Consider the following 22,918-nt stretch of genomic DNA (forward strand, 5'->3'; position numbering starts at 1 on the left):
AAACAGCACAACTGTTATCAGAGTTTATTATTATTATTTTATCATATATCCAATTTACATGGAACAATTGACGTTGGATGAGTATTATCAGAGTTTTTAATTTTTTTTACATATACTAGATATCCAATTTATATCAATTAATCTTAGAATAGAACTGTTCCATTTTACATTCCGATCATCACATGCATGCGTTTTAATGTTGGTGAATTAAAATACAGATTCAAGGGAAAAAAAGAAAATGAAATAAAACGATATTAATATAAAAAATTGTGCATATGATTTACCCCTTCAGTTTCAATTTGATTTCTAAAATCAATCTATTCAATTTTTGTTTTACAAAAAAAATTGAAAACTAGAAATTTAACTTTTTGACAATCATTCAAAAGTCATCATCCTTAAGCAAGCTACTACAATCTCCAAATATATATATATAAAGTCTTCGAATCAAACATTAATGATATCCGTCCAAAATCCACATTGGCAAACTTTCGATAAACCATGACTAGGCACGGCTGAGTGCAAATTATCTAGAACGCTACAAGCTAGAGGGTACTCATTGAGATAGAAATGATCAGATTATCGCTGGCTCTCCCTCCGCCTAACGTAACGAGTCCTGTCATTGTATCTAGGTCTGTCTCTTTCATTTCTATGCGTGGTTGCCGCATCAATCTTCCTTTGCCTGTCTGGAGGTCTTTGAACGATTTCTCCATTCACAAATAGTTCAGCTGCAAATAGTAAAACAGTCGACTGTTATCAGTTGCTATACTTGATGATTCAGCCACTTCTCTCAGTTTTGTTTAATGTTATCGGTAGCAATACTTGAATGATTCAGTTAGTTTTTATGGATGATCTCGATAAAATACAGTTTTTATGGGTGATAAAAGAGCAGTAGGCATCATGCAATATCTACTGATGCCCAACTTCAAGCAATAAGATCGCCAATTAAATGCGGAAAAACATCAACGGAAAGAGCAAACAGGAATTCTTTCCATCTCAAGTATTTAGAAACTAGTTTCATAACCTAGGTTTAGCAGGTATAAATTAAATTTAAGTTTTCCTTTTAACATGAAGGTCGAAAACTAAATTTAACACACACACACAAGTTATGGAGTCCCCTTCAGAGCCAAGTAAGCTTATAAAGTCTATTTGTAATAACCAACGGCCATATGTATACTCGATGACAATTGATGCATGCGATGGTAAAGGAAAATTTATTGTCACGTGTGTGACTGATTCTAGGACTAGAGATTGAAGTGGCAAAGCAAATGTCAAATGCCAACTGGGTGTTAAACCAGTTGTACATGAAACTACTATATCAATTTTACTTGAGCATGTGTATACTTGATGACAATCGTGCGATGGTAGAGCAAAATTTATTGTAACATGTGTGTATGAATGATTCTAGGAATAGAGATTGAAGTGGCAAAGCGAACAGGACAAGGTTCAAATAGGTGACTTATTCTAGAACTAGAAATCAAACTGGCAAAGCAAATGGGTCGATGTTCAATTGGTCAAACCGGGAAGATCTAAACTTAGATTCAAAATGCAAGTACCAAACCACTAGAGCAAGATTCCATATGCAAACAAAGTTACCGGGTTTCATCATTTATTCCAGTTTTACCAGATTCTATCAGTTTTTACAGCATATGAACCAGACCTGATTCCAAGTTGTCTCCTATTTCACTAGTTGAACTGGCTGGTCTGGTCCAGGTTTGAAAACACAGACAAAACTGGAGCAATTAATAATTTTCCCTAAAATGTTCGACATGTTACATAGTGAAAGAGTTGCTACTCTATTCATTGTTGGAAAAAATTTATCATTATTTAACTATTTATTATATCATTTTAATAATCATCCTCATTGTTCTAGAAAGGCTCTGCTTAGGCTGCATATTCTGTGAGCTTAGGTGATTTTTTAGGAGGATTGCTATAAAACGGTCACAAGATTGCATTCGACCATGTATATGGATATGGCATGCAGTTTGCATGTGCAATTAAAGAAAATCCTTATTTGGATCATTTAAACCAATTTAAACTTAACCAAGTTTACTTAAACCTAAGTTAATATGTTTAGTAATTTGTAACCCATAAGTTTTAACTTCAACACTTGTTTTTGCAAATCAAGTGATAAATACTTTAGATATAAATATAAATATTTTTTAATATAATGACACTGACCAGATTTGCCTCTACATACTTGCAATGCACTATTAACCGCATACTACCTACATATACATTTTGAAACATAGATTATGCCTAGGCTCATGTTACGATTGTAAACATAGGGTGGGGTTCTTGCATCACTTCTTTAATTAACAGTCCTATTAAAACTTTCATCACAAGTACTGTAATCTTTTTCTAGAAAAGTGAATTATGTAACTTCTTGCATGGTTTATCCATTCCTCTTCTTTATGTTATGGATTAACTTGAGGACTGTGATTCATTTTTAATTGTGTGGATGATTTCATAACAATTTGAAATAGTAGCAAAATTAGAAGAGTTGGTTACCCAGAGTACTAGAGGGCAGCAACAGTGCCAGAGATAAACTAATCAGCAAAAGCTAACTAAACTGTGCAAGAAACAAGCAGATTTAGTAAAGTAGAACAGTAACGAGTGTGATGGTAGACTATGCAACGACTAAGAAAAGAAGTTTATTAAATCTTACCTCCATAGTCCTTGTTCTCAGCATCAACATATGAATCTGGAAGAACAAACAGAACACCGGGAAGACCTGCCACAGGCATCAATAGTATAGTTCAATAACTAGATAGACACCAGAAGTGATGCACAAACTCTGATGAAAGATTAATACTTGAGTTGAACAGCTAAAAATGAGACATAAAACTACTAAAAAATGGGGCAGAAGGTAAGATTTTTTTTTTTTTTTGTAAAGTGTTATTTGAGTAATTAAATTATAATTTTTTTGTGCACAGGAAACAAACTCCCATTAGAGACGAAGTAAACTTCATGCATATCATAAACAGTGCAATAAGATCTACAAGAATGCATAAAGTTTGAAGTTCCAAAAATGAATCAAGCATCATGTTCTATGCAAGGCGGCATAGACTACGTATTTGAGCCAGACATGTTCCATCTATATCAACTTAGACAACGGAGAAGAATAATTAAGCTAAAAAAATTCTATTAAGAAAGAAGAAATAAAAAGGAAAAGAGATGTTTGCTCTGCAAAGAAATATGATGTTGCAAACCTTCAAGCTTGTTGGATGTCTCCTCGTCTATTTCACATCCAAATCCAAGGTATCGCTCACATGACACATTGTAAATCTTTTTCTTTGCTTCCTCCTCACTAACTCAAAGAAAAAAAGGTGAATACAAAGGTGACAATTAAACTGTTCATTGTAATAAATAAGCAACAACTGATAAAACAGAGAAGTTCATGTTAAGTTTTCTCAGACAGGAGGAAAAGCAACACCCAAAAGAACACACACACACAACAAAATCAATTTCTCTAATATTTTGAAAGGAGTAGAGAGGAACAAGGAATTTAATTCCTTCCTTCCAAATTTTCTATTTTGTCTTTTATTTCAACTCAAATTGGACAACAATTGGGGAAAAATGAAGTTCATGCATCAAATAAACACATATATACAATATTAATTTCCCTTCTCATTTCAGCTGCATGAACAAGATGAACGAAATATGATGAAAGCAAGGGAAAAAATATTTCAGTTAGACGTTTTCATAAGGATGAATACATTGAGAAGATGGATAGGTGGAGGGGAGAGATGAAAAGCAAACAAAATTTTATCTTTCCTTTTAACATAAAGGTCGAAAAATCAGGCTCCAAATGCAGTTATGGGCACAGTCGAACCATTTAAATTACATGTCAAACTTGACCAGTATAAACCATTATGGGTCATGCCTGGCATGGCCATGTAACAAGTATGGCCTGTGACAACTGGGTCTAGCATTGGCTCGAGTACGAGCCTGATTGGCCCATGCCCAAACCAGCCCAAGCCCAGGCTCAGGCCCAACCTACCTTATTTTTATAAATAAATAAGAAGAAAAATATAACAAGGAAAGATTTAAAAATATATATAACAAATATATATATATATATATACCATATTTCTATATTTTTAAATAAATTTTATTTTTAAATTTATATATTTAATTTTTATTTTTTAATATTTTTTGCTATGCGAGCTAGGCATGGCCTGATTCTATGCTGTGCCTGGGCCATGCTTAGCACGATCTATGATCGGGCTGTGCGATCAGGCCATGCCCGACCTGACAACGAGTCGAGCCACTTACCTTTACCCAACCCAACCTGTGGATCAAGCCAAGTCCAAAACGTTGGGCCAGCCAGGCACAGCACGATTATTGAGTTTATTTCACAACCAAAACTAGGCGGGTCAAGTTGGATAGCAGGTCTGGTTGCCATCAATGTAAATGTAGTGAATGAAAACCTTTTTACAATCAAGTATTAGTTATCTTTTTGTCAAATTTTAAATGGATAAGTTATGAAGTGTGGATGCTTAAAATCATTCGTCTAAGGAACCAAGAGATAAAGGATCCATGTTTTGACTTGTATCTCTCACTCTCCCAATCCAACGTTTGACTTATCCTTTCATGAAAACATACTCTTAAACTACCACATTTCCATCCTACTTTCTTTCCTAAGCACAGCATAAAATCTTTATTGTGGATATCTAAAAAAATGTTCAACAGTTCTACCCATTGAAACAAACAAAATTCTACCAAATCATTGTGCAGAGAAAGAACATACCCTGAGATTTTTTATTTATATTAAAAAAATAAATAAATCAGGACCAATACCTGCCGAGGACCTTGGCTAGGGTTTGAATGTAGCAATCGATCATCTGCTGTTTGGATGCCCCCTCACCTCCAGGTTTATCCATAACGATGAGCCAGTGCTCGTAGTCACACCCCGGGAACAGAGGCCCCATCTCAGTCGGCGGACGGTCGCTAAACCCCGAGCCACCGCGGGAGCCAGAGTTCAGAGGCGAGTAACCCGAGTCGCCCGGCCGCCGGGCCATGCACCGAATCGCGCCTATGCGGGACGCCACGCCAAATCCAGGAAGGTTACGCATCAACGGCGATCGGCGGACGGATCCGACGCCCGCCGCGGAGCGCAAGTGGAGAAATCGCTTGGGGAGCAAGGAAGCCATGGGATGCTGGACGGCGCCGAGGTGGGAGGAGAAGATCGCACGGGTCACGGCGGTCGCTCTTGCAGCGGCGGCGGCGGCGGCCATTAGAGCGGCAGCGTAGAGTGGACCGAGGGTTTTGTAGTGTGCGCTTCGGTCAGGAAGATATTTATCGCCTGCCCGAGTCACCGTCACTTACGCTGTAACACTGTGGGACCGTTACAGACCATATTATTATTAACACTTCGTTTAATTTTTATTCAAATTATCATATATTATTATATAATTTTAATTAAAATTATAAATACAGTATTAAAATTATCGAACCGAGCCAAGCCAAACGGCAAGACGGCTCCGAATCCTCGAGCTCGGTTCGGAAGCCCAAAGTTCGAGTTCGGCTCGAGTTCGATTCGAATTTTAACTCTTAAGTTTCACGAACGACTCGAGCTCGACTCAAAAAAGACTCATTTTAAAGATAAACAAATTCAGTAAAAGTAAAAATCGAAAATAACTCGTTTAAAAGTTAAACGATCCTTAGGGAACGTATGACTCGTTAATATATAATATTTATAATAAATTTTAAATTTTTTATATATAATAATCTCGAACCGTCGCGAAGCGTGAACCGAATCAAATAACGGTTTCAAACCGAACCTCGGCTTGGATAATATTTTCAAGTCGATCTGCCATGAACCGTCGAACGACGGCTCATTAATTTAATCGAATCTACTCCCACATACCATATTTTCCGGGTATGCCAGCGATAAAAAAAAATCGACAAATAATCATATATTATTATATAATTTTGATTAAAATTATAAATACCGTGCTTAATTAACTTCTAGATCTCTGATGGGAGACCGATCAGGGCCGTTGGTCGTCTCGTCAGCGACCGCACCGAACTCGGCCAGCTCAGAGTTCACCGAGAACTTCCACCACCGCCTCCTCTCCGCCCACTGCAAACCCGGCCGCAGCGCCAGCCCGAGCGCCACCGCGCCGCCGCTCACTAACGCAACTTTGAGCGACGACAGCGCCAGCACCACCAGTATCAGCACCGTCGGCGGGACCAGCATCAGCACGCATCCCGCGGTTCCCAGCGGGATTTTATACGGCCGCGCCGCCGTCGGGTGCTTCATCCTCAGCCTCACGAAGGCTGCGAACTCCATGAGCATCCCGAAGCAGTAGAGGAAGTTCTCCGCCGCCACGATCTCCTGGAAGCTCAGCCACGAGAGCAGCGCCACGCCGGAGGCCGAGAAGAGGATGCCGAGCAGAGGAGTCCCGTGGCGCGACCGCCGGGCGAAGGCCTCCGGCAGCATCCCCCGCTCCGCCATCCCCAACAGCTGGTACGAGTCGCTGCTCATCTCGGCGACGAACATCCCCATGTTGGAGACGGCGGCGGCGGCGCGCACCCACCAGGAGAGCCACGCGCCGCCGACGGCCAGTGCGATGTCAGAGAAGTACCCGTCGGCCCATGCGTCGCGGTCGACGGGGAGAGCGCCGGTTCCGACGAGCAGGGGGAACAAGTAGGCGGCGACGACGAGGATCACGGCGTAAAAGAGAGACCTCGGCAGCGTTTTCGCCGGATTATTGACTTCTCCTGCTAAAGTTGAGATCGAATCCCAGTAATTGAGATTCCAAAACAGGGTGTTCAAGTAGAGATTCCAATCGACGTTGTGGAAATCGACCTCGACCCATCGTTTTGGCTTCAGTTTGGGGACGGCGACGACGCCCATGACGAGGAAAGGGAGGACAGAGAAGGCGCCGAGGAAGACGGCCATCCCGCCGACGACGGTGAGGCCGCGGTAGTTCATGTAGGTGAGAAGGACGGTGAGAGCGAGTGCAGCGACGGCGCGGGGTGGGCCGGAGGCGAGGCGGGGGACGGCGGACTTGAGGTAGTCGAGGAAGAGGACGGGGTAGAGAGCGTTGTCGATGACGCCGGAGAGCCACTTCATCCAGCCTTGTTGGAAGCCGCAAAAGGGGCCGAGGGCGGAGGAGACCCAGACAACGTACCCGCCGTTCTCCGGGAACATGGTGCCGAGTTCGGCGGTGATGAGCGCCTCGGGGACGCTCCATAGGAGCGGGAACAGGAGAAAGCCGAGGAGGGCCAGCAGGGGGCCGCCGGCGCCGACGCTGTCCTCGACGCCGAAGGGACCGCCGGAGACCTCGTAAAAGATGAGGAACACGAGGGGGAGGATTGATAACTTGCGACGCTTCTCCGGTGGCGGCCGGTCACCGAGCCCCTGGTGCGGGACGACATCGCCGCCAACTACCTCGCCCATCGGCCTCTGCAACAGTCGGATTAGGTTGGGGATTGAAATCACAACATCACGAGACGAAAAACTCCAAAGATCCAAGAATTGCTTCGAGATCAAACAAAAAGATCGCAAAAACATCAATTTAACATAGAAATACATTAAAGGAGAACAAGATTCGACAAAGGTTAATCTTCATCTGATGCACCATGAATCAAGAACACTGCCATAAATAAGCCTAAATGAAGAAAAGTTCAAGTGTTTTCAGAAAGTAAGCCAGCTCGAATAAGCTCCAAATAAAGAAACATTCATAATCCAAAAACAAACAAATCAAAACGCAAACGATTACTGAGCCGATCCGGAATCAATCAGCAGATCGGGCAATCGATAACACGAATCCTACTCCTTACCTGTTGCTCGAGCTCCTCCGTCGGTTGCCCTCCAGATCGGCAGACGCTGTCGCCGGGGTCTTCTGATTTGGGCGGCGGATCGTGGCCATTCGCCGGGGAACCGACACAACCGCCGCTGATTTTCTGATCCGCAAGAGGAGGAGGAGGAGAAGGGAGGGACTGCGACATGGAGAGAGATCGAGGAGGGGGGATTTGCCGGTGGCGATCGGGCTGCTGCCTCTGTTTTCTCGGTGCGAGCAGAGCAGCTCGGCGGCCGGTTTTAGTAAGCTGTGTTACGTCGCAGACTAACCAGTGGGTGAGTGAGAGAGAGAGAGAGTGGGTCCTACTTGGGGAGAGGGCCCACCAGTAAGAACTGCCACGTGATTAACAACACATGCATAATAATGTGAATGAGTGAGTGCATCAGTCAAAAGGCTAAAAGCGCCACTGCCGCAGTGGTCAATCCAATAATATAATAATAAGGTGGAATCGGTCGACCTACTCATTTAACAGATTAAAAAATTTTAATCCAATTTAAATTACGGATTAAATCGATCAATTCATGCATCTATTAAAAAAATAAAAAATATTAAAATTTTTTAAATTTAAATTATAATTTAAATCGTTCCTATTAAAATTTTTAAATTAAAATTATGATTTAGAAAAATGAAATCTATTAGTCTAGTAAATTTTTTATTTCAATTTTAAATTTAAAAAAATATTAAATTTCCTCAACTTGGAGACAACCCAAGTCCGCCCATATGGGATCGCGGGCCTAAGTGGATCGGTCCACCTGAATCTATTTTAAAATGGATTCATAAAATTTCAATCTAATTCGTTTAAATTGTTTAACGGGATGGATCAATTTGACGAGTCAAATCCAAATTAACGGCTATATGTAATGTGCGGATGGACGTCAATACATCTCTCATATATTCAAGGTTCGATTTCTATTTACAGTCTATTTATAAGATATTTTTCAGATAATACGAAAAATTTAAGATATTCAGTTTGCTTGCCCTTTTGGATTTTTTTGATGATCGATGGAAAATTTTTGAAAGACTTAATTAATTATTTTTAAAATTAATTCGATTTGAAAAAGTTAATATTTAGATTATAAAAAAAATTAAAAATAATTATTTTCTAGATGCATTTAGGAAAGGACCTTAACTAGCAAGAATAGTAAAAGAATTCTAAATATACATGAAAAATCATAGTTCTATCCTATGCTAGAGCATGAATTGATGTTGAATTTGAAAGAAAATTATGTCAGGTGTCCTTAGTCGAAGTATCCACGTGTAAAAAAATTAAGAATTTACTCTTGCAAGTAGAATACTCACTTCAACGTTAAAACGACATTACATGAATAACTAAGATTACGGAGATTGATTGTCGACATGATAATTATCAGGAGTATTTTCGGATGCACATGATGAGTGAACTAAAGAAAAGATCGTCATCTTCCAAACTAGTCTAGCAAAATCTAGTACCGGCTTCAATGTTAGACGGATCTTACATAGATGATGAAGATTATGGAGATCGATTGTAGATGTATTGTGAGTGTTTTTGGATGTTCATGATGGGTGAACTGAAGGAAGATTAGGCAAAATCAGGATACCAACATTATCATTTTTAAAAAAAAAAATTCCCCTTTAAAAAAAATATTCATCTTATTCCTTTAAATAGAAAGAGATCCTTTTCGGATTCAAATACTACAACAACTGATACACCCGTCCGATCCGCCTCGGCCACGTCATCACCGTTCGAATTCAAATTTCAAAATCACTGGACCGTTGCAATCGCCCCCTTTCCCGAACCCTTTATTAATGAATCTGCCCCTCATTTCCATTCTCGACTTCCCCTTTCGTTCTCCCGCAGACACGATCTCCGTGTCCGCCATGGCCGCCGCCATGAAGCTTCCCCTCCAGTCGAGCACCGCTCACAACGCCGCCCTGGGGGCCGCCCCGGGCCCCGCGGCCGCTGCAGGAAAGAAGACCATCGAACAGATCTACCAGAAGAAGACGCAGCTGGAGCACATCCTCCTCCGCCCCGACACCTACATCGGATCCGTCGAGAAGCACACCCAGAGCCTCTGGGTCTACGAGAATGGCGAGATGGTCTACCGTCCCGTCACCTACGTCCCCGGCCTCTACAAGATCTTCGACGAGATCCTCGTCAATGCCGCCGACAACAAGCAGCGGGACCCCTCCATGGACGCCGTCAAGGTCGTGATCGACGTCGAGGCCAACCGAATCAGCATCTACAACAATGGAGATGGTGTGCCGATCGAGATCCATCAGGAGGAGAAGGTCTACGTGCCGGAGTTGATCTTCGGCCACCTCCTTACCAGCAGCAACTACGACGACAACGTCAAGAAGACTACCGGCGGGCGAAACGGATACGGTGCCAAGCTCACCAACATATTCTCCACCGAGTTCGTCATCGAGACCGCTGACGGGAGGAGGCTGAAGAAGTACAAGCAGGTACTGGCGATTTCCCTTCGTCTCAACGTGTTCTTGATTTCGTGCTCCGAATGCTGGCGATTCTGTTTGTCACGTTGGATTGGAGTTTCCTTGAACTCTTAGATGGAATCTACTGTTCGAAAATGGGAACTAGGGTTTTCTTTTCAATATTTTTACATATGATTTCTCCTGGGACGTTTTTTTGGGTTAAAATTTTTCTCTGGGCCTTTGCTTGAAGGTATTTAATGATAACATGGGTAAGAAATCTGAGCCTTCAATTACGAAGTGCAAGGAAGGGGAAAACTGGACTAAGGTCACTTTTAGGCCAGATTTGGCCAAATTCAACATGACGCACCTTGAAGAAGATGTGGTTGCTCTCATGAAGAAGAGGGTAGTTGATGTAGCTGGAACTCTCGGTAAATCTGTCAAGGTGGAGTTGAATGGACAACGAGTACCTGTGAAAAATTTCTCCGATTATGTCAACCTGTACCTTAAGTCCGCATCAAAAAACAAATCTGAACCACTTCCAAGGTTGGATAAGAGGAACCTGAGTTCTTCCCTTAATTTCAGCATTTTTAGAAATATTAAGATGCCATTTTCATGGAAAACTCTACCAGGATTGCAGAGAAGGTAAATGACAGATGGGAAATTTGTGTCAGTCTAAGTGAAGGGCAATTCCAGCAGGTATACAAAGTCCCTTTTGATCATTATGGTGTAAGCTACTGGATTTCAATTGATTTTTTTATTTGTGTGTGTGTGTGTGTGTGTGTTGTTCAAACAGGTCAGCTTTGTAAATGGTATTGCCACAATCAAGGGTGGAACTCACGTTGAGCATGTCACTACTCAAATCACAAATCACATTATCAGCATAGTGAACAAGAAAAACAAGAATGCTAACCTTAAAGCACACAATGTGAAAAGTCATTTGTGGGTCTTCGTCAATGCACTCATTGACAACCCTGCCTTTGATTCTCAAACCAAAGAAACCTTGACGACTCGACAAGGAAGCCTTGGGTCGAAATGTGAGCTTTCACAGGATTTCCTTAAAAAAGGTTAGCTCAAGTCCTGACAGCGGCTGTCACTTCAAAATTTTCAAATCCACTAGAAAATAATGTGATCGTTTCATTTTTGCTGGCAGTTGCTAAGTCCGGAGTTGTAAACTCGCTGCTCACATGGGCTGATTTTAAGCAAAGCAAAGAATTGAAGAAAACAGATGGTGCCAAGAGGCAGAGAATTACAGGCATTCCTAAGCTTGAGGATGCTAATGATGCTGGAGGAAGGAACTCAGACAAGTGCACACTGATATTGACTGAAGGAGATTCAGCCAAGGCTCTTGCTGTGAGTTTGCTTTAGCTTTAGAAGGACATTTATTTCAGTTTCTACCGTTCCAAAGTTTCCAGGGTTTAATTCACTTCCCTGTTTCACGTCCAGATGTCTGGTATCTCGGTGGTAGGCAGGAACTATTATGGTGTGTTTCCACTGAGGGGAAAACTGCTGAATGTCAGAGAAGCGAACCACAAGCAAATCATGGACAATGCTGAAATCCAGAACATAAAGCAAATTCTTGGTTTGCAGCACGGAAAGGAGTATGATAGCACTAAAGGGTTGAGATATGGCCATCTAATGATAATGACAGATCAGGTTTGTGATCATAAATGTTAACCCAGTTTCTAACAAGTTTGAAAGTTTTTTTTTTTAGTATATCCACGAATGGTTTCTCTTCTCCGCAGGATCATGATGGTTCCCACATCAAGGGGCTGCTCATTAACTTTATCCATACATTTTGGCCTTCATTGCTAAAAGTGCCCTCTTTTATGGTTGAATTCATAACGCCACTTTTGAAGGTATGTTTTATCTATAAGAATCATGGATCACAAGAAATGATTATCATTGAGTTGATAAAAAAATTCTATTTGTTTACACAGGCTACTAATAATAGAACTAAGACTGTCCTCTCATTCTATTCCATGCCCGAATTTGAAGCGTGGAAGGAAAGTCTGGGAGGAAATTCAAATGGTTGGTCAATCAAGTACTATAAGGTTTGCCATTCTGAAACATATTCACTTTGATTCTACGAAGCTTCTGTCAGTGTACTGCTTGTGTAGAGAATTTTCATCCTCACACTGTTGGCGTCTTTCATTTTATTTACTTCTCAGGGGTTAGGCACAAGTAAGTCAGAAGAAGGAAAAGAGTACTTTAGGAACATAGGCATGCATAAAAAGGAATTCGTGTGGATGGATGCGCAGGATGGTGAATCGATTGAGTTAGCATTTAGTAAGAAAAAGATTGAGGCTAGAAAAAATTGGCTTCGCCAATTTGAGGTAACTAGTCACTCATTTAACAGTCTTAAATTTCCTTCTTCAACGCTAACAAATGCATTTCATTTGTCGCACCAGCCTGAGAATTATCTCGATCAATCAGAAACGCTCATTAAATACAGTGATTTCATCAACAAGGAACTGATTCTATTCTCCAGAGCTGATCTACAAAGATCAATACCTTCAATGGTTGACGGCTTGAAACCAGGCCAAAGGAAAATTTTGTTCTGTGCATTCAAGAGAAACTTTGTCAAGCAGGCCAAGGTATAGCAAGAACTCCGGGTATTTTGATTGGAAATACAAGTGTTTTCTTTGTTGGAAGTCGAATAATTATGCTTTGCCTTTTATCTTTGTAATACAGGTTGCCCAGTTCATTGGCTATGTCTCCGAGAACTCCGCCTACCACCATGGCGAACAGAGCCTTGCTACTACCATAATTGGCATGGCCCAAGATTTTGTGGGGAGTAACAACATAAATCTTTTGCAACCTGAAGGGCAATTTGGCACCAGACACCAGGTGTGTTTTGAGAATATTAAACGACCTTGCATTTGCAAGTTGTCTTGGTGTATAACCAGTTACTTTATAATCTAATCATAGGGCGGCAAAGACCATGCCAGTGCAAGATACATTTTCACTTGCTTGGCTCCAATCACTAGGTTTTTGTTCCCAAAGGATGATGATATTCTTCTGGACTACTTAAATGAAGATGGGCAATCAATTGAACCTTCTTGGTACACACATCTAAGAAACTCTACTCTAACTTCATCTAAAATGAGGAGTTTCCTTAGCAATTTATACATGTTAATCTCAGGTATATGCCAATCATCCCTTTGGTTCTGGTCAACGGAAGCGAAGGGATTGGAACTGGATGGAGTTCTTACATTCCTAACTACAATCCAAAAGACATCGTTGCCAATGTCAAGCGATTGTTGAACAATGAACCGATGCAGCCTATGGACCCCTGGTACCGGGGATTCAAGGTCAGTGATATAAAAGCATTCTTTGCCTCATTATCTTTACGCAGTATGAACCAGTTTCTTGTTTCCGCAACAAAGGAAGGTGGTTTGACCTACACGATCACCGGTCTCGTAGAGGAAATCGATAGCACAACACTCAGGGTAACGGAGTTGCCCGTTCGTAGATGGACCCAGGATTACAAGGAATTTCTCGAGGCTATGATGACTGGGAACGACAAGATCAAGGAACCCTTCATCAAGGTAACTTTCTGTTTCTCAATTTTTACAGGTCTACAACAGAATTAAACTAATGTTCATTTCAATATCGGTTATTCACAGGACTACCGGGAACACAACGACGACAAAACAGTACACTTCGAGGTTTCTCTGACTGAGGAAAATATGAACATTGCGCGGCAAGAAGGGCTTGAGAAAAAGTTTAAGCTGACAACTACCATTAGCACCACCAACATGCACCTGTTTGATTCAAAATCCGTCATCAAGAAATATGATAGTCCCGAGCAGAGTGAGTTCTCTCTCTATACTTGTCATCCAATCAATTCATAACTAAAAGAACTTTATTTGCAGTTCTGGAGGAGTTCTTCGCACTGAGATTCGTATATTATGAGAAGAGAAAGGTGAGTAGTCTTAAAAAAAAACTAATTCTGACTTATCTCAGATCGTTTTATGCTAAAGACCTCTCCACCATTGTCATACAGAAAGCACTGCTGAACAATCTTGAGTTGGATCTGCTGAAATTGGATAACAAAGCGAGGTTCATCCTGGGCGTAGTTCGAGACGAGATAGTAGTCAACAAGCGAAAGAGAGCAGATTTATTCCTCGAGCTGCAGCAGAAGGGTTTCACTCCCTTCCCAAAGAAAACAAAAGGCATCGACGCTGCTGTTGCGGGAGCCACCGAAGAAGACGGAGAGCAAGAAGAAAGCCCGCAGCCAGGAAAGGGAGGAGGGGCCATAGCCAGTGACTATGACTATCTGATGTCTATGAGAATCGATTCATTGACTGAAGAAAAAGTTCAAGAGCTTTGTGAGCAGAAAGATAAACTAGAAGCTGAGGTAGCTGAGTTACGAAGAACATCTCCTCAAACTTTATGGTTGAGAGAACTCGATGCATTAGAAGAGGAGCTCGATGTGAGTATATCTTACTGTCTCCTCTTCTTCTATTTTCTTAACCAGCACAATTGTCTTACTGAAGAAGAATAATCTACACCTGAATCAGAAACTCGATCAGAAGGAGGCTGAGGCAGAGGGAGCGAGGAAGGAAATGAGAATGAATCACATCGCCGGTGTCGCACCTTCTAAACAAGGAGCTAAGAAGCCGAGAAAAAATACAGCCATTGATGCAGGCCAGAAGAAATCCAAGAGAGCTCCAGCTAAAAAGGACGAAGATGAAGAAATACTTGCGCTGAAAGACCGACTTGCCGCCTACAATCTCGATTCTTCCCCGGATAATGGAGGAATGGAAACTGACACAGTGGAATTAGACCAAGGAAAGACAAAGAAACAGCCCAGGAAGGCAACTTACACCATCCTCTCTTCTGATGAGGACGATGAGCCTGAGCAGCAACAACGCCTCATGCCGACCATCGAGGAGGCACCCAAATCAGTGAAAGCTAAAGGGCGAAAGCCTACAGGCAACGCCACCAGGAAGAGAGGTCCGACGCAGGCCGGCAAGGCAGCTACTGCTAGTCAGAAGGTCAGGAAAATGAGGGCCTCTCCTTTCAACAAGAAAAGTGGATCCGTGTTGAGTAGGCCAAGCAGCGAGGACTATGGCAGCAACTCCTCGTCCAACGACGCAGCGAGGACGACTCGGCCGAAGAGAGAGAGCAGAACCAAAGCTGTGTACGTGGAGAGTGATGATTCCGAAGGGGAAACCGACGAGGTGGAAGACGACGATGAGACTGAGGATTCTGACTTCCAGGAAGACGATGAAGATTAATATTCTTCTTTCTCTAATTACATGCACACTTAGAACTCAAGCTCGATCCATGAAATTGCCAATCTAAATGTTGACAGAACTTTGATCATTGATCATAAAAAAATAAGGACATCGTAAATCTGATTTGAACGTCGAAATGATTGATTTAAGGTTCGTCTTGATCTCATAACTCTCATTGAGTTTTACAAAGATCAAGAAGAATCTATTTGCATGTGCAGATCGGAGTGACGAGGTCATTCAATATGGAAGTTGGAACTGGAGTCCTTGTAAAGGATCTGGTAGCTTTCTCGAGGTGATGGCAATATATTTTATTAAATGTGCAGATCTATTTGCATGTGTAGATCGTATCTTTTTCTTCTGGGTGGAATCGCCACCTTAGCGGTCCCACACGATCGATCTCTCGACCATTTATGAAGAGGTAAATCGAGAAATTACAGTTGATCACGACGTAGGAGGGTATTACCTGACTTCGTCATAATTCGAACCCTTGTCCTCTTCTGCAATTCTGCTACATCGTAACAACAATCTGATGTGTAGATTGTATCTTACTGCAAAAGGTTGGAATCCGCCAACCTAGCGACCCCACACGATCGGTCCCCCGACCATCTGTGAAAAGATAAATCACGGTGAATGCGGGATTGACCAGGGCATGGTGCCCGAGGGATTTGTATCTTGAATTTTTATGGGGTGGAGTTAGATGAATGAATTAATTTTTATAGAGTTAGGTGAATTAAAGCATTATTAAATTTCTTCATTTGCGATTATTTTAACAAATTTAATTTTGTAGGTGATGCTTACGTATTGATGACCAATTGCGTGCGTGCACGTATACGTTATCATCCAAATGACGCTAGCACGTACGTATTGACCAATTTTATTTATCTTAATTAACTATCAATAGATTTTTCCTCTTTAAAATAGTAATGCAGTGGTAAAATACTAATACTTTTGTAAATCAATTTTTAAATATACATAAATTATATATATATATATACATAAATTATTAGGACACTATATGAAAAATATAACATGAAATTCAACATGATACATTCCATATAGTGGATCTTACATCCATACAGTAGAACCCACATTCATGCAATTGAGTTTGTCATGTTAAACTTCATGTTACATTTTTCATGTAGCATATTATTTTTTATAAATTATATAAAAATAGAAGGCGAATGAGGGGGTGAATGAGAGGTAACAAAGCCTCCATCCGGAAGTAAAGATTGAGGGATATTTTAGAAAATTGAATTACTCACTTTTAAATTATAAATCGAAAATGCTTTTTTAATTTTCTAACCTAAAAGAGATAGTCTTTTTAGCTTTCTCCTTCATTTATATATATCTCTACTCTAGAAATCAAAATTTAACACTTAAAATTTCTGTTCTCGAACGTTGCAATATTCAAATAAACTTGCATTGAAATGAAAAACCACCACTCCGCATTAACTTCCTCCCTTATCTACTGTACACCAGATGTTATTTGCATTAAGGAGCACCATTGTAATTAATCGAGCAATAAATTGCCTCACAAAACATCTATCCAGAACAGTGGGCATTAATTAAGCTATTAGAGATGCATGTCCTTAGTTTCACAAACCTCTCAATTCTTCCACAAATGATGAAATCTATCATCCAACAGTCTCACATGGTCGGTCGTACGACCATCTGTGAGGAGTACAAACCTCTCAAAAACCTATGAGATGCACATGCTCTTAGTTTTGTTATCATCAAAATCCCAAATCATTAAAATGAAATATGGTATTGAATCGAGGGTTGCAAGGAATCGCTTAGGCAATGTTCTTTTCCGTAGTGATAAATTGTAACTTTTTGATTTACCGTCTTGATCATGAGATCGGATGTACGAGATCGTTGGAATGATAAATTTCATTTTTTACTGTAGAAGCTTGTAAGAAATCAAAATCACTACAGAGTTTTGCTACAATGTGTGTGCAATTGTGAACAGTGAAGAGGACCGCAATTATAATTTCTCGCTGCTGCTTCTTCTATTCACAAGTATACGCACAGTGTTAAGGACCTTCTTTTGGGGACCTTAATTAAATTTTCTTTCTTCGGGGGGAAAAATAAAATAAATCAAAAGGAAGATTCTCATCGGTTTTGTTAAAAGGACACCTCAAATTATTTTTTTAAATATTAAAATTACATTTCATCCTATTTTTTTATTATAAAAATATCCTTATACTGTATGTTTTTTAAAAACTATTTTAATATGATATTATTTTATATATAATAAATTAATTTGATTAACTTCTTTTAATTTTAAATAAGAGGATTTTTATATTTTAAAAAAATAAAATATTTTACTTGATTTCTTTAAATAATAAATGGTTAGTTTTGCGAGTTTACTCGATTGAGTTGGTTAATTGGGTTGGATTATGTAGAGTGAGTTGGAACTGATGGTTTTGCTTCGAACAAACTCGATTGAGATAGTGTGTCGTAGTTAAGATTTGCTCTAGCCACCACAAGCTCGCGACTAGTTACAAATCATGGCGGTCACGACAACGAGCTTGTAATCTAACTGTTACCTTTGTGAATCACAATAAATAGAGATTTAGAGACAAACAATATGAAGATTTAAAGAAAACAAACTAACAAAAAATATTGTAATAGTCGAACCAATTAAAGAATTAAACACTCTCGAAGGAATTGAACCACTCTAATTATTAATCATTTAACTACAACCAAAACTATATAGACATTGATCACACTAAAAATTAAATTTACGAGCACAATAAATTCTATGACCAAAAACATATATATTTTTCTACTTCCTTAACATAACTACCTTGAACACATGAATTTATGAAGGCATTATATTTCTTTTAGAAAAACAAAAAAAAGGGTTCATTAAATCATTTGATTTGACAATTCAGTCAATATCAAAGTAATACAATACACTATTTCATTCAAGAACAATGTCCTTTCTTTTTTCCCCCCTTGTCAAAATTTATTATAAATGTGCCCTCTTTAATACAATGCAAAAATGAAAAATATTTCATATATCATATTAATTAAAGTGTTTAGTTTGTTGTATAAAATAAAAAATATATATTTGATCTCGATTAAGTCTTCATTGTTTATAGCTAGCTCATGCATCCACCAATATATAATGTGATCAAATCCACAAGTAGTTGTTAGGGTTTTGTATAGAGAAATTAAAGTCAACTTCTTCTACATAAAATACACACTTGAGTGGTCTTTAGTCCAGACAAGGGGTGAATATTTAACTCCTCCCCTCCCCTCTTTTGTTTCTCTTGAGGAAGCTCATTGTGTCAGTGGTCCATATCTCTTGCTACCTAGCCATGTGTGACTTCTTCTGGCCAAGGATGGAGGGCTATCGGGGGGACCTCACCGACATCGTCATATCGGGCAGCCGAAGCCACGCGGAGCTTGAATCGGTGGCCGCCGATGACCCGATGGGCTTCCCTTCGTCGAGAAGCCCTAACAACAACAACAACAACAATAATAACAACAATATTGGTGGCGATGAGCCTAACTTTGCCATGGTTAGGCCTTGTGATGACTTGCTGGGGGTTCTACAGATCTCCCCCGGAGGTGGTGAGCCGGCCGGGGTCTTGACACCGTCTCCGGCCATGCCCGGCAGCGTCGAGATGGAGATCTCTTCCACTAGTGCTCAAGGGATCAAAAGAAGGTCTGCAGTACTCATTATCTCATGGATTAATTAGATTAACACATGAACGTTTGATTACTTGCATTAAGTTAGAGATATATATATAGAAGCCCTAAATTAGGGTTAAGCACACTGAAATGGAGGTGCCTAGCTAGGGTTACTTCCTCTCTGGTGTTTCATCTTAATCGACTGTATTTATGTGCTTTCAGAAACTTGTTTGTGTTGCCTTCGCTCAGGAAAGGTCAGGCCAAGAGAGTGGTTTGTATTCCTGCGCCGGTCACGGCCGCTGCCGCCGGTCGAACTGGCGGTGAGGTTGTTCCTTCTGATTTGTGGGCTTGGAGGAAGTATGGCCAGAAACCTATCAAGGGCTCTCCTTATCCAAGGTAATTAAAAGTTTTTGGTTGCTTAAATTGCATCATTAAACAAGTTTAATTAAATCATAAGAAATTAATTAATTAACCATTGGTAATGCTTTGAAGTTGATTAATTCTTTTGTTTGTTTGTTTGTTTAAGTTTGTGTTTGTTCAACTTGTTTTTCTTTTGTATTGTTGTAGTTGTCAATCCTCTTCTTATTGATGAAAAAGAATTGATTTTTTTTTTGCATATTGCGAAAATTTTAGGGGCTACTACAAATGTAGCAGCTCGAAAGGATGCTCAGCGAGGAAGCAAGTGGAGCGTAGCCGAACCAATCCCAACATGTTGGTCATCACCTACACCTCCGAGCACAACCACCCTTGGCCAACTCAACGCAACGCCCTCGCGGGTTCAACCCGGTGCCACCCTCTGAAAAACCCTAAACCACCCTCACTCTGGAAGGAAGAACCTACCGAACGCGTGAAGGATGGAGCACTCTGCGCCCAAGCAACCGAAGAGGAAGATGATTTAGACCTAATCACCTCGACGAGTCGAAACTTCGTCACGGATGGAAATTCAGAGGAAGAAGAGGAGAAGGACGATGAGAGTGGGGTCAAGGGCTTCATGGGCACGTTCAACTAGTCAAGAAGCACCGGAGCTGAGCAATAACATCAATAAGGTGTGTGTATCGAGAACCATATCGATAATGAGCTTAATTAACTCAAGTACATAAAATTACTACTCGATCATATCATTAATCATTATCATTAGCTTGTGTTGAACATGTTTAGGGTATATCTATCTTTGGAGTTTGAGGTTTAGGGGTTAGGAAAAGTTGGGGTTTGGGGTCTAGGGTTAGAGAGAGAGAGATAAAGAGTTGGATGAGATCTACCAATAATTTTGAGGTTTGGAATATTGTGAGATGGGACAGAAAGCTGAGGAACAGAAACCCTAAATAGTGGCACCAAGTACATGTGTGAGTGTGTGTGATAAGGTTTCAAGCTTTCTTTTCCTTTTCCTTTCCTTAGCTTTCTCCCAGCCTGTCCTTTTCTTTCTTGGTGGAGAAAATAATTATTGCAACTCGAGCACGAGCTCAACCACTTAATGGATTCGATGACCCGATCGGGTGGACGAGAATGAATAAGACTACGAGTCACTTCGTTCATTCGTTCATAAGGTGCGAGATTTTGATCTCTCTAACCATTTAAGTTCATTTTGTCGCAAGTTATTTATATGTTTAGGTTAGGTCATCTCTATCGTGCTCATCTCTTCTACCTAATAGTAGGTGTTTGATTAATTGAGCTGATTAAGAGTGCTTAATAATTAGTACTAGTTAGTAGTTAGTGATGAAATATTAATTTAGATATTAAAAATATTTTTATAATAATTATATAAATATATATATATATATATAATAATAATAATAATAATAAAGGTTGTAGGGTTGGATGTGTACCTTACTTGTCATGGATAAATAAAATCAGTGATACTTTCTGTCTCCTTTGAACGTACTTGAGCTCGGGTAAAACAGTGGGGAGAAATGATGGGTGCACGTGCATTATTTTATGTCTACTTGTTCCTAATTTAATCATCTTCATTAATATAAACCATGTCACTAATTAATCACATTAAAATTGATGCAACTTCACAAATTTACATAAAATGACGGTGCTTATTAATATTATCATCAAAATAACACTCCACTTAAAAAAAATCAAAACAATAGTTTTCTATGTAAAATACTCTTGTTGTTTGTTGTTTTGATCAAAACTTGAAACTGTTTTAGCCAGAGTTTATCATATTTATAGGGTTAAGTTGAAAAAGAACAAAGGGTATTTGAAGTAGGAAATACATTATCATTAAAGTGGATTGATATGGCGGAAGTCTGTAACCCCCACATGTCCTGTATGATCAAGCATCGCGTTTGAGCTGTCAATCAAAGTTGAGGTGAGTCAGACGTGATCCAAATTAAAGGGACAGACATGACCTAGAAGGGATATGAGTCTAGTCGAACCAGCTTAGCACACTCATCCCAAGGAGTTCCGTTTGCCTAGGGATAAGTCAGCTATTACAACTTCACCTCAGTCGTCCATATCATCCTAGATTCGACATTGGACGTTGACTTCGTCCCTGACTTGGTCTCAAATGCTTGCTTTGTCTCCGACTTATTTCTAGACACCAAATTTGTCTTCGACTCCGCTATAGTCGCCGAACTCGTCTATCCTTACAGTCACTAAGTATCAATTTCATATTCACATCCATCTTTGGCTCAGACTCACACCCTACATGGCCTGCTGAAACATGAGGGCATGTGAATAAAGAAACAACAAGACCATTTCAACCGTTTCTCCGAGAAGATGTGGAGAATGGTAGTCTTCATCTCAAAGCACGTGGGTAACAAAAGTGTGCATCTCGGAGCACATGATAGATGTATGCAAGCATCTCGGAGAATGGACACATTCACAGATCTTTAAAAGGTCGTTTGCTTTCGCAACAGAGATATATATATGCATACAAAAATCCTACTTCTCCTTAGACAACTCTCATTCTTGAATAAAATCCTAATCCCACCATTAGAATAGTCCGTCAGGAGCCATCCGGTGTCATGGAAACATTCTTTTATAGTACTTTTTAGATTTTTTTACTCTCCTCGATGACTATCTCCAGAAAATGTGCACATCAGTTCGTTCGATGACAGATGATTTATCATCCACGATATTTGACCAAAACACGAATACTAATAAAAATAATTATTTAGAAATCTCATAAACAGTCGCGAAATGTGCGGACAAAACTATAGAATCTTTCGATTCCTAGAACTGAAATTCTCCCTGATGATTATGATTTTTCTTCGCATTACACATCAAAGTATATATATACCGTCCATGGCCTCCTCCAAGTAAACGCCCCTCTTTTGTTTGATGTGAAGTGTGAGGACTGTAGCCATTAAACAAACACCTGTCGGGCATCATATCGCACTGCACCAGCCACCAAGAAGAAGTTAAGAGAGCATGAGGCACTGTGGCCCCCCTGCAAACGAAATAGGAAGCAAAGGAACCTCCTCTTCCTCCTCATCCTCTCGTCCTTCCCTTTTCTCCTCCTCTTGTCCTGTCACCGTGCAACTTCTCTTGTGACCGACCACTCGATCGCCAAAAGAGACCTCATGTCAAGTTAGTTGGGTCGGGTGGCTTAGTAGTAGTGCAGTGGTTTGACTAGTCGAGTTGATTAGATCGATCGAGTAGCGACGTGGTTGCAACACCATGTACAAGTAATTAGCGACCAACCAACTCTAAGATATTTTACTCTAGTAGAATGAAACATCTAAGACATTGACTATTGGACGAGGAATTATTTACGCTTTTGAATTTATTCAGTGGGTGAAATAGAAAAGAGTCATCTACCTCTTAGATTACTTTGGATTTGTAAAGGTCTCAACATTTGAATTA

General features: G+C 40.3%; 4 protein-coding genes across 4 annotated transcripts; 2 read left to right on the forward strand and 2 right to left on the reverse strand.

Annotated features, from left to right (window-relative positions):
• Nucleotides 1–395: 395 nt before the first annotated feature.
• Nucleotides 396–5,254, reverse strand: LOC141831782 (multiple organellar RNA editing factor 2, chloroplastic-like). The gene is made up of 4 exons (XM_074719188.1): nt 4,801–5,254; nt 3,210–3,307; nt 2,666–2,731; nt 396–725 (listed from the first exon to the last, which is right to left on the reverse strand). Exons 1-4 carry the CDS (start codon nt 5,235–5,237, stop codon nt 577–579), a joined length of 750 nt encoding a protein of 249 aa, XP_074575289.1. The 5' UTR covers nt 5,238–5,254; the 3' UTR covers nt 396–576.
• Nucleotides 5,255–5,917: 663 nt separating this feature from the next.
• On the reverse strand, nt 5,918–7,411 carry LOC141831998 (polyamine transporter PUT1-like). Its single transcript, XM_074719452.1, has one exon. It carries the CDS (start codon nt 7,406–7,408, stop codon nt 5,960–5,962), a length of 1,449 nt encoding a protein of 482 aa, XP_074575553.1. The 5' UTR covers nt 7,409–7,411; the 3' UTR covers nt 5,918–5,959.
• A 2,257-nt stretch (nt 7,412–9,668) lies between these two features.
• On the forward strand, nt 9,669–15,497 carry LOC141831725 (DNA topoisomerase 2-like). The gene is made up of 18 exons (XM_074719134.1): nt 9,669–10,253; nt 10,471–10,763; nt 10,850–10,916; nt 11,014–11,284; nt 11,371–11,570; nt 11,664–11,873; nt 11,963–12,076; nt 12,158–12,271; nt 12,389–12,553; nt 12,629–12,814; nt 12,912–13,067; nt 13,149–13,282; nt 13,363–13,531; nt 13,586–13,768; nt 13,847–14,033; nt 14,096–14,145; nt 14,227–14,655; nt 14,744–15,497. Exons 1-18 carry the CDS (start codon nt 9,669–9,671, stop codon nt 15,461–15,463), a joined length of 4,233 nt encoding a protein of 1,410 aa, XP_074575235.1. The 3' UTR covers nt 15,464–15,497.
• Nucleotides 15,498–18,789: 3,292 nt separating this feature from the next.
• LOC141831408 (uncharacterized) lies at nt 18,790–20,114 on the forward strand. Its single transcript, XM_074718764.1, has 3 exons — nt 18,790–19,139; nt 19,355–19,501; nt 19,739–20,114. The coding sequence occupies exons 1-3, from the start codon at nt 18,790–18,792 to the stop codon at nt 20,112–20,114; spliced, it is 873 nt and encodes a 290-aa protein (XP_074574865.1).
• Nucleotides 20,115–22,918: the final 2,804 nt, after the last annotated feature.

This window comes from Curcuma longa, chromosome 7 (genome assembly GCF_044706935.1).
Source record: "Curcuma longa cultivar G26 ecotype Majalengka, Jawa Barat chromosome 7, ITB_CL_G26_1.1, whole genome shotgun sequence".
Classification (NCBI taxonomy): Eukaryota; Viridiplantae; Streptophyta; class Magnoliopsida; order Zingiberales; family Zingiberaceae; genus Curcuma; species Curcuma longa.